Raw genomic sequence first — 16,605 nt, 5'->3', positions numbered from 1 at the left:
AAACTAAAAAAAAGAAATAAATCAGTGACAAATATAGCCACCTTTCTTCCCCATGATGCTCTAAAGCCTTCCATCCATAGATTCTGTCAGTGTCTTGATGTGTTTGTGATCCACATTGCGGCAGCAGCCACCACAGCCTCCCAGACACTATTCAGAGAGGTGGACTGTTTTCCCTCCCTGTAGATCTCACATTTCATGAAGGACCACATGTTCCTGATGGGGTTCAGATAAGGTGAACAAGGGGGCCATGTCATTATTTTTTCTCCTTTTAGACTTTTTCTGGCCAGCCATGCTGTGGTGTATTTTGATGTGTGTGACGGAGCATTGTCCTACATGAATATCATGTTTTTCTTGAATGACAGCGACTTCTTCTTGTACCACTGTTTGTAGAAGGTGTTTTCCAGAAACTGGAAGTAGGTCTGGGAGTTGATCTTGACTCCCATCATCAACCTGAAAAGGTCCCACAAGCTCATCATTGATGATACCAGCCACACTGGTCAAGCAGACGAGATCCTTCAGCAGAAGACTCCTCCTACCCAGATGCACCACAGAGCGCCACAGGAAATCATTCCTACCTGTGGTCTATATATCTATAAAACGCCTCCCTCAAGTGATTCAGCCCCCCACAATTGACATTCATGCACTATTTTTGCACGCTACATATCACTTTACTTGGATTTATCACTTTAATTGGACTTTTCACTTTATTTGGATTTAGTTTTTACATATGCATAGATATACTTACATATATATATACTGTACAGAAGACCTATATGTGTATATATATTTTATCTCTTTTTATTCTTATTTTTTATCTTTATTATATTGTATAGTTGGATGTGTGTATATATTATGTAAAACTGTAACTGGAGCGTGTAACAAAAGTAATTTCCCTCTGGGATTATTAAAGTATTTCTGATTCTGATACCAGTACCCCACCTCCACCCTGCTGGCGTCTGAGTCGATAAGGAACTTGCTGCCCTTTACTGATCCAGCCTGCTGCCCATCCATCCATCTGGCCCATCAAGACTCACTCTCATTTCATCAGACCAAAACACCTTGGAGAAATCAGTCTTTAGATATTTCTTGGTCCAATCTTGACGTTTTGTCTTGTGTTTCTTGTTCAAAGGTGGCCTTTTTTCGCCTTTCCTTACCTTGGCCAGGTCCCTGAGTATTGAGCACCTCGTGCTTCTCGACACTCCAGACATGTTGCAGCTCTGAAATATGGCGCAACTGGTAGCTAATGGCTTCGTGGCAGCTTCACGCTTGACCCTTCTTAATTCATGGGGAGTTATTTTGAGTCTTCTTTTTTCAACACGCTTCTTGCGCCCCTGTTGGCTATTTGCCATTAACCGCTTGATTGTGCTGCGATCCCGCTTCAAAAGCTTGGGAATTTCCAAACTGCTGCACCCCTCTGAAAGACATCACCATTTTTGACTTTTCAGAGTCTGTCAAATTTCTTTTCTGACCCATTTTGCCAAAGGACATGAAGTTGCCTAAGAATAAAGCACACCTTATATAGGGTGTTGATGTCATTAGGCTACACCCCTTCTCATTACAGAGATGGACACCACCTGATTTACTTAATTGGTAGTTGGCTTTCAAGCCTATACAGCTTGGAGTAGGACAACATGTATGAGAAGGATGATGTGGTCGAAATACTCTTTTCCCTAATAATTCTGCACACACTGTAATAAACCTGGATGTGCAAGACAGAGCTGCATGTTTTTAATTATTAAGAATCAATATGTTCGGAAATCTTTTGAAGAGCAAACATGTTGAAGGAGAAGAAACCCGACTGTATTTTAGCTCTGATTCTCATTGTGTAGGTTATGCCGTTTGAAGCCATTATTTCCAGGATTCAGGATTTCCAGACTGTGTTTGTAAAATAGGTCTGTCAGCTCAACTCTACTTTAAATTAGAAATTATTTCTTAGGCTCAAAGTTGTCCAATATTTGAAGAGAATAGTGGAAACTAATAAAAAAGAACCCTACAGAGAAGAAAGGAAAAAAAGAAAGAAAAAAGAAAAACAGTATGCAAAGCTCAGACACTGGGAAAGACAAACACATAGCACAATTGTTTTGATTTAATTTTAGGACTTGATTGATGGGATTTTGAAATAGAGCAGCAGGTTTTCACTTTTTACTCTGAATAATACAGTTGCACCGCATTTTAAGAAGAAAAATAACAAGTATTTTATCACCCCATTAAATCACTGAATTCTGGTCTCATGGGTATAAAATCCTGCAAAGACCAGAGACTCTTCCGATTACACATTCGGAAAATAATGGGTCGCTATCAGTAGATCAGGTAAGTCTAACTTGTCTAGCCTGCGTAGTCTTATCAGCAATTAAAGAGATTTGGAGTGATGGCAATTTAGTCACAAAGTGGGAGACCATTTAAACTCATTGCTGATTATGAGGCAGAAAGTGAACAGTGCTGACAATGAAAAGATAATTAGTAGCCAGGTCAGTTAGACACATTAGATGTTAAAACACAAACATATGTCAAGAATCTGATTAATGAGCAGCATTAATTCACGGAGAATTAACAATTTACAGGTAGAGGGTTCTCAGACTGCGTATTGATGACCTCAATGTCTAGAAAGTTATCTTTAAAAGCGCTATTGTTTCACCTCCATCACATACATCCACAACAAGGCCGGCATCCACAACCTTATCCATCCCAATATTAGTAGCATTACTCAGATAAAGATATTTAATAAACTTGATATCAGTGAAAAAACATTGATGTTGGATAACAGCATTATAGAAAAAAATGCACAGTCAAACAGCAACTTATCTATAGTGTAATCTAAAAGACAGAATCAAAATGAGGAGGAACCCCATGAGATGATGCACAGGTCCTACCTGTTTGAACAACTTTTTATACTTCATCTTCGCCTGCTGAGTGGTTGTGTTTCTCCCCCGTGAGATTGCACAAAAATAGAATGCTATACGTTGATACACGTTCATTTAAGCAATATACTAGATTTTCCCTGAAATGTTACTGTGGTTACAAAGCTATGGCAGGCCATTTTGATATTTATCATTTTCTCTGAATAGTTGTTTATGTTGCCATACTGTAAATACATACAAAGTTAACACTTTAAACAAAATGACTTTATTTATTTCTGAAATAAAAAATTACGGATGTCTAGAAATTTACTTCAGATCAAATTCCGATTGTTACTGGCCATAATTTGTGTTATTTTGATCAGAAAGAAACCTTTTTCAGATATCATAAATCCATATTTAGTCAATCTGATAAATTTCAAAATGGCCACTGGCAATGTGTAAACATTTCTAGGTACCGGTATATAAATCCAAATTCTTACTAGTACATTGTGTTTTGTTTTTTTTACTTTTTTTTAATCAACTTTCTTCTGCAAAAATGTAAGTTAGAAAATCTGCTATTACAGTTCAATCTAGGAGTGTAAGTTTGGCCAGGAAAAATCCTATTTTAAGGGATCTACAAATGGAACAACAGAGAGGAAAGTGCTTTTATTAAATGTCAAAAACAGCATGCCATTGTGGACTTCACATACAGTTACGCAGCAATCTTTTACACAATCTTCCTCTGCTTTGCAGCTGAAGCGCTTTTTCTCTGTCTTTCAAACAAATTTTCCAATATTTCTTTTTTTTTTTCTGAACTAAAATCTAGTTCTAGAGCTTTGAAACAGACACTTTCTGTTACCTGTTGTCTATAAAGTCATTTTTGTGTTTTTATTAAATTCAAGAAAAAAAGTGATCAGAAAGGGGAAAATAATGTTAAAAGAAAAGTCTCACGTAAAAGTGCTCTAAATGTTTTCAGATCAAACCATTAAAAAAAAAAATTATTACCTGATATATATTTTTTTGAGATACTTTCACATCATCTTCTTCATGCATGGGTTCTTTCTGGGTACTCCAGCTTCCTCACACAGTCCAAAGATCCTGACTGTTAGGTTAATTAGCTTCTCCACATTGTCCTCAGGAGTGAGTGTGTGTGCATCCTTGTGCGTCTCTGTGTTGCCCAGCAATAGACTGGCGACCTGTCCATGATTTACCCCGGTTCCACCCCATAGACTACCGGATAAAGGCACCAGTCCGATCGTGACCCTAGAGGGGTCCCACTGATATAGCACAATTAGGTCCTTTTTCATTTCTTTTGTCTAGAAATTGGCAAGAACAAAAAAAGACAATTATATGATCAAAGATGAAAACCAAACACATGAACAAAAGCACTTAAAGCATTGCTAATAGATCTAATGAGAGAGTTAATTAGAAGAAGAAAAAATGCAAGCATGGAGGAATCAAACAAAGTTTTGTTTTTTTTGGGGAACAAAACAGTGATCCATTTATTCTAAATTATATAGAATCAATCTATTTGAATACTTATAGAAATTGTTTAAAAACTCCAAACTACCTTGGAACCAATCCTATAAGTGAACTACACCATCATCTAATACCTTGTACTCATTGCTATTCCTGACATTTTGAAGTGATAAAGCTTCCTGAATGGTAAGCGAAACATCTTCATACTTGGAAACGGAGTTCAGTGGATTGCTTTTAATTTTCCTTTTTAGGAATGACTATGACCTGGATGACTAGGAATATTCACCAGCATCATCTAATTTCATATAATAATTTTTTTTATTATTATTATTTGCCAATACAGGGATTTTTTTGGTCAGTTCTTATTCGGTAGTCAAGGTATTTCCTTATGACTTACTTTATTATGTTTTGGAGTATAGCATTGCACAGGTTGTACCTTCTCTAAAAAGCCAAAATCAGTTTGAAAAACAGTTATACTGTAGTTGGGGGAGTTTTGGTCTAGGGTTAGAGCAGAACCCTCTGAGAAGGGTACAAGTACCAAGTTCGATCCACACAAACTGCCACTCTGGGTCTCTGATCCACACTTCTCCCTAGGCGCTGCACAATGGCTGCCCACTGCTCCCCGAGGGGATGGGATAAAATGCAGAGCTACATTTCTCCAGTATGAGATCAATAAAGTTAAATTAAACTAAACTAAATTAAATACCGGAAGAAAAAAATCCAGTACTCGTCAAACCCTGATTCAAGAATACCTTGAAGCTTTCAATGGGCCAATGCCTATTCAGCACCTTTTTGACATCATGGGGGAGTGGTTGCCTAGTGTTAGGGCATTGCGCTTGTGTTCCAGAGGTTCTCAGTTAAAGCCCCACTCCCACAGACTGCTGCTCTGGGTCCCTGAGCAAGACCTGTAAGAGCCAATTTGAGACAAATCCTTTTATAGTTTTAAAAAGGTTTAAAATACAAGATTGATAATTTTGTTTGTTGTTAAGATTCTAATTTAAGTTTAAAAACTCTAATATTAAAAGCATAGAATATAGAAATGCAATTTGAAATGCATATTTTTTGGCTTCCTGCATGCTGTAATTGTATACGGGTTTTTTTTTTTTTTGCTTTTATGTACTGTACGTAAGGACTGAGGGGAATACAGATATGCTGGAAGCAACACAGTTTTTGACCGAGTTTATTTTATACGAATGTGGATGTTCTCTTATTTTTGTTTTCTTTTAATAAACATCACAAGTTGAAGATCATTATCTGGAATTGCTTGCGTTTCAATACTTGTTGCTAGACCGTTTTTCCATGCGGTACAGAAGAAACTAAAGGAGCTGGATTGCCGCTACAAGACCCTTAACCCCACACTGCTCCCTGGGTCCCACACAATGCAGCCCACTGCTCCCCAAGGGGATGGGTTAAATGCAGAGTAAATTTTGTTGCTTTGTATTTTTAACAGCGTAATGACAATAAAAGTTAAATTCATTCATTAAACCAAGTAATGGTGTAAATTGGGTTTACCTCCCTATCAATCTTGACAAGGTGTCCTACAATGTCTGATGATATTTTTCCAACATAGGTCATCGAAAGAGTTGATTGGAGGTACATCGAAAGCTACAGATATTATCCCTTCTCTTTTCTGATGATTATTTTTCCTCTTTTTTTTTTTGATGACCAACTTGTTGCCAATCTACCCTTAAATTACTTTTATTTAAAAGAAGAATGTGTCTAGTTAATCTGCTTGTAACTAATTAAATTGGAGCATTTCTGTCTGTTATGGATTAACCCGTTAACTTTCCCATCTGTATTTGGTTAGCAGCCTCATCCTGCCACACTAAGGCTTCTGTCTGCCATTACAGCAGCTTTATATGACAGGTTCGATCAACCCAAGGGTTCAAGAGTGGGAGCTGATTTCCTTTATGCTTTTTTAGGTGCTTTAAAATTGTTTTCTGTTGATTTTGATGTGACCAGTTAACAGAGGTGTTCTTCCACTGGCATTGTTATAATAATCTAGATCATCTATTAAAATAGTTCTACGGTTAACAGGTGTCTGACTTCCCAGAGGAGCAGCTTTTGGTGGCTATTTTCCCAGGAGTCCCAACAGCCGCCGAGCTCTTTCTGTTACCCAACAAGAACCAATCTGAGGGGAAGAAAAAGAGTGAGGAAGAGCTAGAAAAGGTGGGTATGGTCTTCCATTTGGAAAGTAGCCGGAAACCTTTCAGATTAAAAGCCTGATGGTGTAAAGGCGTTCTTTGTCACCCTGCAGGCGTCCAGCATCATCGTCAGCGCACTGAACCAAAACCTTGTGGAGTTCGAGCTGAAGCCTGGCGTCAGAGTCATCGTCTACAACACACAGTTAACGCTGGGTAATGAGGGTTCGGTTCTCCCTGCTTCCTATCCCATCATTAACTTGTCAACACTAATGTTGTCCTCTGGCAGTCGTCAATCCATTTGAGGTAGTTTCTATGTTGGAAGTGTCAAGGAACCGAACGGTAATAACCGTGTTTTGACAACAACACATTGTTTTTCCTTTGGTCTGCCAATTAAAATTCCTTTCAGTCAGCCTCCATCAGAAGGCGTGGGTACACAGGGGACCGTGGGAGGGGTGGGGTTTTAAGTGGAGCTGCTTGAGATGAGGGATCTTTTATGCCAGCCATCAAAAGCTGAACATCTGTTCTGTTTCTTATACCGCCATCCAACCACAAAATGAGTGTTACACCGTATAATTATGTTGATTATTTAGTCCTTGAGAAAGAACAGTGTACAATTTGAGGGCAGAAATGGAATTAGGAATTAAGAAGTTGTTGACTGCCTGAAAGGAGGAAGCTGGTTAACAGTTTTGACTCTTGAATGCAGCCTGTGTGAAGTCCTGGTTGATTTACAGAGATACAGACTTTAAATGGCCTGACTAGAAAACTCCTCCTGTCCCTTACTACTAGATAAATACACATTGTTTCTTTGCCTGGCTGGTTTTATTGGCAAAGCCACTTGTGACTCTCTGTAGATCAGAGTGCACAACTTTCACAGCTTGCTTCTCCTGCAGTGTGCTGCAACTCTAATGACATTGGTGCTGCACCCAGCTGGAGCTATCTTTATATTTCACCTCCCAAGAAAAGGTCTAAAAAGCCTTCAAGCAGCATGACAAAAGGTCGGCACATCGCACACTTCCATCTCCGAGTCGCAGGTCTCAGGAGAGCTCTGGAAGGCGTTGTTTCTCCCCCCTCTGAATGACAGAGGAGACAAACATTCCTGCAGTCATCAAAACAATGAGAAGAATTTAATGAGGGTGCCTCGTGAGATAAACCATGCACGCTGATATTAATATTCTAAAGTGCAAATGGGTTTTTGTATGAAACAACTGTGCATGAAAGAAATGTTTGAATCCAGTTGAAGTGTGTGAATTCCCTGCTGTTGTCACCTGTGCAGAGACAATTTCATGCTGCTCCACCTTCAGATGCTTCAGATATTAGAATAAATCCTAGCCACATAATGGCGTGTTGCCATGCAAATTAGCTGAGGCCACGTGAAGAGAGACTGATGTTAAAGAAAATCTGTGATCTTATTAAGCTATAGCACTTAAAGAGCAATAAACTGAAGGAGGACAGTTGTCAGTGCTCAGACCTTTTCCCGCTTGGTGTTAAAGTGGTTTCCCTTTCAGATTATAGAAAGTTTTGTTGTTTTTTTTTTTTCCTTTGGTGAATTGTTAAAGCAGGTTTAGCTGAATCTTTTTTGCAGTTTCAATAAACCCAAATTGTTCTGATTAATCGAGGGGAAAAAAATCATTAAACATTCAAACCACCAACAGAGTGGTGTTCCTCAGGGGTGCACCATGTCTAACCCCTTAAGCCTCATTATGAAGTTAAAGTTGTGCAAAAAAAGAAAAGGTACACGGTTGATAAATGCTCACACAAGCAGTTTTATTTAAAACACACACATAAAGTAATCTCCACATGCATTTAAAATGATTCATGCATGTAGATTCAATATCAGGAGGCCCCCAATTTATCACAACCATCAGTTTATGCTGTAAAGTGCCTTGAAATAACGTATTTTGAGAATTGTATGGCGACACTATTCTGCAAAATGTCCACACATCCAATAAAGACTTGGGGCAGCTCTATTTCATATAGACGCCCATTGACTCTTCTTCATGTGCACGTATATCATGTTACATGTACAAATAGTACCACGGGGCCCCAATATATCACACATGTGGGCTTGTTACTTCTCTGCGCATTTGTGGTTTGATATCCGCGCGCAGAGCCTCCCTCCTCGCATGTTGACCAGTTTTTGTTCGCTAATGTCAACTTTTGCCACTTTGAAGGCGTTAGGCACCGCACAAAGCTACCCACCTGTGATTGGCTACTTTTCAGGAAAGCCGGCATCTTGAGTTGTGACGCGTTTCCTAGGTAACCTGCGTTAACTGTCTTCCTTTTTTCCAGCTAACCTTTGAGGTAGCACAAACTACTGGGATATTTGACTGGAACTTTAATCCAGTCAAATATCCGAGTCTTATAATCCCTTTTAAACACCCTACAGCCAATCAGAATACAATATTCATCCAGACCATGTTGAGACAGTATTGTTTCCTTCCTAGCTACCAACATTAACAAATCATTTTCCGGCTGATCTCTTTTAAGGATTTTGTTTAAAATTCGGATATTTTCAGCATTAAAGTTACCAGTAGCTTAAAATGGGAATAAAATTGAAGCACAATCTGCATGTAAATTTACAACCAATTAAAGGAGGAAACGATGGGAAAGATGCCTTGTCTATTACTTGCACAGTTTCCCAGCCCCTATAAACCATCCAAGCTCCAACCTGACACATTCTGTTTGTGCTCCTAATTTATCCTTAATTTTTTGGCAACTGTTATGTCATGTATCATTAACTATAGAAATAAGGAGCCAATATTAGTAAGGAGTAAAGCATACAGATATTTAAGTAAAGTACAGATACAGAAGAAGCAACAGTATTTATACTTAGTTAATTAAAACCTCATGTCCAATTAATGGCACTTATTTACTTTTTAAAGGTGGTAAAATAGTCAGTTTTTAAATTCAATTCAATTTAGTTTATATAGAGCCAATTCACAGCACATGTCATCTCAAGGCACTTTAAAATTCACCAGATCATCCAGTCAAATTGATTGAAAGATTTCTATCTAAGGAAAACCAGTTTGATTGCATTGACTAATTCACTCCAATGCAATCGCTCACACCAAGCATGATTGTAGCGATAGTGGAGAGAAAAAACTCCCTTTTAACACAAAGAAACCTCCAGCAGAACTAGGCTCAGTGTGAGCGGCCATCTGCTGAGGCCAAGTGGGGAAAATGCTTTTACTGGTTGAAAATGATTTATACTTACCTGTGAATTGCTAAATATGGGTGAATTCCAGGACACGTCTGCATTGGTGCTGGGCAATTAAATACATTTGCAATATCATCGCAACTTAACTAAAGACAATTTTCAAATTTCAGAGATGCTTAGTTTTGGTCATATTACATTTAACAAGGATAAATAACAAGTAATAAGCTAAATTACTTTCCAGCCCTTTAGGTGGCTGTAATATGAAACCATACAGACAGGAAGAGAGAGATCATACAGCTAGCTCACAGATTCATGCCTGCAAGTAGAAGTTAGCACTTCTTCCACACAATGACCACAGTTAAGTCCTGCAACAAGGAAGCTTCCAAGTTCATGAAAAATCCTAAACTCTGTGGTCAAACATTTGCATGATTGTGGTTGGTGCAAAAGGAAAATTTCAGTTGTAATTTCTTTAAAATAATCACAATTTTCATTTTTGGCTAAATCGTTCAATCGTATCACTGTGGTCCTATTAAAGCATTTTGTTTTTCGCTAGCTCATTTTCTTTCATTCATTATCATGACTAAATCTAGGCCTTAGCCATCGCAGTGATTATAAAATGTATAAACTGGCTGGGTTCTTCTGCTCCCACAGCCCCGTTGGTGGACTCCAGTCCCAGACACAGCAGCTCCGCCATGCTCATGCTCCTCTCCGTGGTCTTCCTGGGTCTGGCTGTGTTCCTCATCTACAAATTTAAGAGGTTCGCAACTTTCTGTTTGCATCCACCCACTGTAGTCCCAGCAGGATCACATCAAGCTCCTACATGTCTATTAGGATGTTTTTCATTATTAATAGCAGCAGATTAACACAAGCTGAAACCATGAGCCACAGTCAGAGTCGCTGCTTTGATCTGAGAAAGTCCAGCTAAAGGTTGTCTTTACTTTTTAATGACTACAATGCATGAGGCACGCTCTGTAATCTGTTTAAAATGCAGAAAAAAAACGAGGCCCTTAAGTGGTTTGATATGCAGAGTTTCTGCTTTTATTTGCTGAATAAATGAATCAACCTCACAGTGAATCTGTGAAAAAACTCAGTGGGAATTGGAAAAAAGCTGCCATTAATTATGGAGCTGTAATTTCTCCTGTCAGTCAGCAGAGATGCGCTTTTCAACGGAATCATACAGTTGACAAAACAGAGTGATTAATAACAGGAATGAAGAATAATTGGAAATAAATTGGATAGTGCTTGAAATGAAGAGATATTAGATGTAAAATTCATGCAGAAAAAATGTCCAATATTACTGTTATTTTCTCATAAATAAGTAACAGAAATATTTCTACATTTAAGATTCATCTTAACCCTTGGCATGCAGCTATTTATTGCACACCAGACAGCAAAGCCCTGCATAAACAGACGATTGGATGGAAAAGTTATCTCTTCTGAATGGATTCTTCCTGTTTTGTAGAAAAATACCTTGGATCAATATTTACGCTGAGGTGAACCAGGAGAAGGAGCAGGAGATGATTGGCTCGGTCGGTCAAGGCGACACCACACCGAAAATCACTCTGAGCGAATTCACAGCATCCAAAGAGCTCATGGAGAAGGAACTGGATGCTCGGGTCAAGAGTAAGTCAAAGACAAACGACGGGAGGAGTTAAGTCTGCAGGGATGGTGGGATCCATCCCATAGAGATGATTTTCCCATCATTGGGATGTGATCCCGCAAGAATATGAAGGGTCAAAATATATAATTAAAGGCAAAGAATAAAGTTCCCATGAAAAAAGAAAGTTCATCCGAAATAGGAACAGAAGGTTATTTATTTATGTATTTATTATTAGTTTTATTTAATACATATTTCAAACTTTATTTATTCATTTATCATTATACACCAAACATAAAACAAAATACCATTCGATTGTAAAATGCACATTTAAATGACTAAATAAATCCCAATAAATATTAAAAAATACATTTGAAATTATGACTGAGATAATTAATTGTCCCATAAAATAGTTAAAATTATGCCAGATTAACTACCGGTACTTAAGATAAGACCAAAAAAATATAATTAGAATAATTAACTGTCCTATTAAATAAATAAATAAATATAAATTTCAAATGATTAAATGAAATTAAATGTCCAATTTAATAATTCAATATCAGTTAATATTATGAAAGATAATTAAATGTCCCCCCCACATAGTATAATATATATCTGGAAATGTGTTTGAGATTGAATTTACTGTTAAAATTTTCAAAACTTATTTAAATTTATGAATAAAGTCCATTAGAAAATGTATTACGCATTTGAAAATTATAATTCAAACATCTTAAAAATATATTTTACTCTCTCTCTCTCTCTCTCTCTCTCTCTCTCTCTCTCTCTCTCTCTATATATATATATATATATATATATATATATATATATATATATATATATATATATATATATATATATATATATATATATATATATATATTACATATTAATGAAAAGTAAAAATATATGATATATATTTAGTCACAGGCTGAAAGTTTTAGAGAAACGTCTGCCACAGAGAGAGATATAATAATCAGATCTCCTCCCAGGATATTTATTTGTTCAGAGAAAAATAAAGGAAAATAGGAAGTCTGAGAGTAAATATGTAATTTAATAAAATAGTCTTTATTATCTCCTTCTTTCCAGTGCTTCTCCTGAAAGGAGCTGTGCATTTTTTATTTATTAATTAGTCAAATTAAATTGGCTGAACACAGAAATCACATTAAGACCACTGACAGCTGAAGTAAATAACTCTGTTATCTCCCCATCGGCGCCTGTTTGTTGATCGGATATATTAGGCAGTGAGTGGACATTTTATCCTCCCTGTGGATGTGTTGTTATTGGCAAGAAAAAAATGGCAGTAGAGGATTTGAGAGGATTCGCTTAAGGCCAAAATCGAAGCTGTCGTGGGGTTTGTCAGTCTGCAGGGTTCAGGATGTTTTGATAGTAGGGGTGGAACGGTTCACAAAATCCACGGTTTGGTTCGGTTCACTGTTTCGTGGTCACGGTTTTCGGTTCGGTTCGGTATATGTTTATTGTTACACGGAAAAATAAAAAAATTCATAAAAATTATTAAAAAAATTAATGATTTTTTTAAATGAAATTAATGAAAAAATCCCAAAATATTATTGAATTGTAATTATTTTTTAATGATTCGCGGAAACCATGGATCATTTCCGCATGTTTTGCTGCTTTGTATTTAATCATCTCGCGCATGCCCTCTACAATCTCCAAGGGACTCAGAGCGGAGCTGACGGGAGCCACAGTGGAGGCTGTAGGCTTTGCTTTGAGCAGCCGGTCTGGAGCGCAGCGTGGCGGAGCGCTGACGGAGTATGTGGGATTTCGGGGTTAGCGTGACATGTTGGTCATGTTGCTGTTAGCATAAACAAAACGTGTTGCACAATGCTTGCACACTGTTGCACTTTAATCCACAACTTTCTTTCCGCCGTCATCGTAGGTCACTCTAAATGCAAAGCGGTCCCATACAGCAGACCTATAAAGTGCTGCTGGCGCGTCTTCCAACTCCTGTTCTTTCCCACTCGCCATACCCACACAATTCTCCACAACAACTGATTTTTTTCCCTGCTACACCCGGCTAAGCTGCTTTGCTTCTTCTTCTTCTTGTTTACTACTGGTGGTTGGCTTTGGTCGCAGTACCGCCACCTTCTGCTCTGGAGTGTAAACGCTTCGCCTATAAGGAAATGAAGCAGCGCATGAACCGAACGCAACACACGCGAACCGAACGGTTCGGACGGTTTTCATAAACCGTTCCATCCCTAATTGATAGGGTCTAAAACTTGAAGAGAACAGAAAACGGATAAAGTAAAGTCAGGTACGCAAAAAAAGTCGTATGTAACCGGTGTGTTCAGGCCTTTAGCTTGTAGAGCACTGGGGGTCACAGGTCAAACGTTTCACCCATCATGCTTACACCAATGGGGACCACCATGGAAGTTCGGTGCTTTATTACATGCTAGGCTGTTTCCATAAAGGAATCCTTCTCTGCCAAAGCACCGGTATGTCACATGACCAAATGAGCATATCTGATTGGCTTAATAACATATTTCAATTGTCTGATGAACTAATAGCACATATTTAATGCTGCTTTACATGGACTGTTTTCTAAAAGTAATAAAGGGACTTTCAACCTTCTCTTATAAAAAATTGAAGAATTCATTATAATTGGATATATTTTTTACTGCTAAAAAAGAACTTGAAATAAGTAAACATTTCTTTAACTATGTTCATATACCTTGACTCTAAATAGGTAAATAAGATGATTTGCCAATGGAATGATTATTGCTCTTAGAATAAGATAGTTAGATATTATGCCCTCGAAATAAGACAATGCAATTTTTTTCTTATTTTTAATGTAAATTGTCTTGGTCAAGGGTCTCACTTACCTCCTCAATACAAGAAAAAATTACTTATTTAGATCCTGATTTTGTGCGCTACATTTTCTCTGTGTTTCTTAAGCTTTAACGACCACAAAGCCTTATGATTTCATTTCGTTAAAAGCCTTTTGTTCTGGAAAAATCTAAGTCATTGAACTAATATCTCTTCTGATTTATTTTGTCTATGTTGTTCTTCCCAGGAGGAGTCGTAAATGCCTGCGAGAGCACAAGGGAGATTCCAAACTGTACCAGCGTGTAAAAGCTGAAGGTTGTGTAAAGAGCGGGGTATCGCAGTCCGCCGTTCTTCTCTCTTTCTGTTTTGTAATTATAAACACGACTGATGTTAATAGTTTTTCTAAAAAGCCTCATTTATACAGCCTTGCGTTGGATGCGTCGTTCGGCAGCATCCAACGCAGCGACGGCATCTCTGTAACTACCAACGAGACTTTTGGGTTTTGTGGATGTTATACGCTGCATTCATTTGCTGAGGGAAATATCTTTCGTGGATGAGTTCTGTACGTTTTCTCAAAAGTTTGCTTTGAAAATCATTTCTGCCTAAATGTAGACTCTAATGTCCAAGTCTTCAATCGAACAGGGAATATTACTGAAATGTATAGTATTATCTTTAGTTCTGTCCATGTAAATATTCTCTCTTTCTACACGCTGGTAGCCTCGTGGCGGCGACGGAAGTTCTGACGACGGTTTGTTTTTGAAGGTGTGTAAGACTTTACTTCAAAAAGAAGCATTTTGATTTGCTGACGTCCTCGACTCGTGCATGTTCCTACCGAGGACACCGTTTCCGTGTTGTAGATAAGCAAGTGTTGTAAATAGTTCTTTTCTAGACATTCGTCCAGCAAGACCAGTTGGTTCCGGCCCGCTTCTGTTTCTGCTTTCATTCTCTTCAGTTGCTGTTGGGTAAAATGTACCATGTTGAAACGGGTTGGCTTGTTGATGTTCAGCCGCCATTAACAGATTTACTCTGCAAACAAAGCAAGACAGATCGACATGTGGAGGACTATGTATATTATATTTATATTTTCAGTAGAAATATACTCCAGATAACCAGACATTTTAACTAGATAAGTGTCTTTCAACCAAACACCTTTAGCCACTGGCAACATCGCTTTACGTTTTGCCTCTCGTGGTCCTGATTTAATCTCAGAAAAAAGCATAAAATATCATATTGTGGTGACCAGTTGTACAGTTCACAGTATTTTAAGACAAATTTGGGAGAAATGGTGACATATTTGATATATATTGTTTAGATTTTGTTAGGTCATTTTGTTTTTCCCAAAATTTTTAACTTCTAACCCAGAAAGTGATAGTTGGATAAACTTATAACAGACATTTCTACCATGGAGAACAATAACATCTGAATTGATAAAGGCTGTAAAAGAGGAAGAAACCAAACACTAAAAGTCTTGTTTTTGCTTCACCACTTTAAATTTAAATGGAAATTATAAAAACTGTTGAACTAAAAAAATTAAAAAGCACAGCAGCGATGAAGCTTTCAAAATACTGACCATAAACCGGTTTAAAGAAAAGATTAAAGTCTATCTATTAAACCATACCAACACTAAGCATCCTTTATGTAATACAGATAAATTCTTTAATATCCTAATTAGAAACCAGACAGCCTCCAATCCTCCCAGGAATGGACATCCCAGCAGTTTCACCCAAAGTTCAGAGAAATGGCCCAAAAAAATCCAATAGCTTCATCTCAGACTCTGCAGGCCTCAAGTAGCTCTTTAGGTATGATGGACTCATGATGTTAAGAAAAACACTGAAGAAGTCTGGTTCGTGTTGAAAAGTTAAAGAAGAAATTCCTTCCTACAGAATACAGAAGTATTAGGATAGATGAGAGCAACATAGATATAACCTGTCATGATGCACCACACCATGTTTGGAGAAAAAATAACAAAGCCACCTTCTACCAACAGTCAAGCAGGGTAAAGAGGGGTAATTATCAGGGCTGGATCTGTTGCAACATACTTAATCTGAGCACATTGCAGTCAATAAAGTAACCAAGGAGCTCCCTGAGTGGGGAAGGATTCTAGAGTCATATCTTTCTGGCAACAAAACCTTGGCTGAAATCAAATAAACAGATTAAGGTTGCAAAACAAGGAGACAAAATTCATCCTCAAAAAAAGACCCATAAAGTCAGACAGAAAATTACTATTTCAAGTAACTTTTGCAAAATATGGTTTAATAAATCACTCATCGAAACAACACCTAAAGACATGCCCAGATTTTCATTCTATTTTGTTTTTAATTAAGTATCATACACCTTTATTTTCATTATGAAACAAATTAAATTGTTAAGATGCCTGGTTCAGAAATCTCAAATAACAGGCAGACAACATTGAAATAAAACATTAATAGGAATAAGCAACCTTAAAAGGAAAAACATTAAATATAAAGCATCCTTAGAGAAAAATTGGGAGACGCTTCCAATTATTTTAATTTTTAAATAGAGCATATTTAAAGAAGTCATAAATTGTATTCAGGAAACACACAGCTAGGCAGACGAGCTCTGAGCCAGCTCCCATGCCAGAGGATA

General features: G+C 37.5%; 1 protein-coding gene across 1 annotated transcript in view; it reads left to right on the top strand.

The window, feature by feature from the left end:
- Positions 1 to 16,267, top strand: part of sorcs3 (sortilin related VPS10 domain containing receptor 3) — a 409,108-nt gene extending 392,841 nt beyond the window's left edge. Inside the window, exons 23-27 of the mRNA XM_038283178.1 lie at positions 6,354 to 6,485; positions 6,574 to 6,673; positions 10,269 to 10,374; positions 11,080 to 11,240; positions 14,246 to 16,267. Coding sequence (XP_038139106.1) covers positions 6,354 to 6,485; positions 6,574 to 6,673; positions 10,269 to 10,374; positions 11,080 to 11,240; positions 14,246 to 14,304 — 558 coding nt within the window. The 3' untranslated portion in view covers positions 14,305 to 16,267. The remainder of the gene's footprint in view (positions 1 to 6,353; positions 6,486 to 6,573; positions 6,674 to 10,268; positions 10,375 to 11,079; positions 11,241 to 14,245) is intronic.
- Positions 16,268 to 16,605: the final 338 nt, after the last annotated feature.

Source organism: Cyprinodon tularosa, unplaced genomic scaffold, assembly GCF_016077235.1.
Source record: "Cyprinodon tularosa strain WSP-4 unplaced genomic scaffold, ASM1607723v1 ctg190, whole genome shotgun sequence".
NCBI lineage: Eukaryota > Metazoa > Chordata > Actinopteri > Cyprinodontiformes > Cyprinodontidae > Cyprinodon > Cyprinodon tularosa.
The sequence above is the reverse complement of the archived record's forward strand: the minus strand, read 5'-3'. Positions and strand labels throughout refer to the sequence as shown.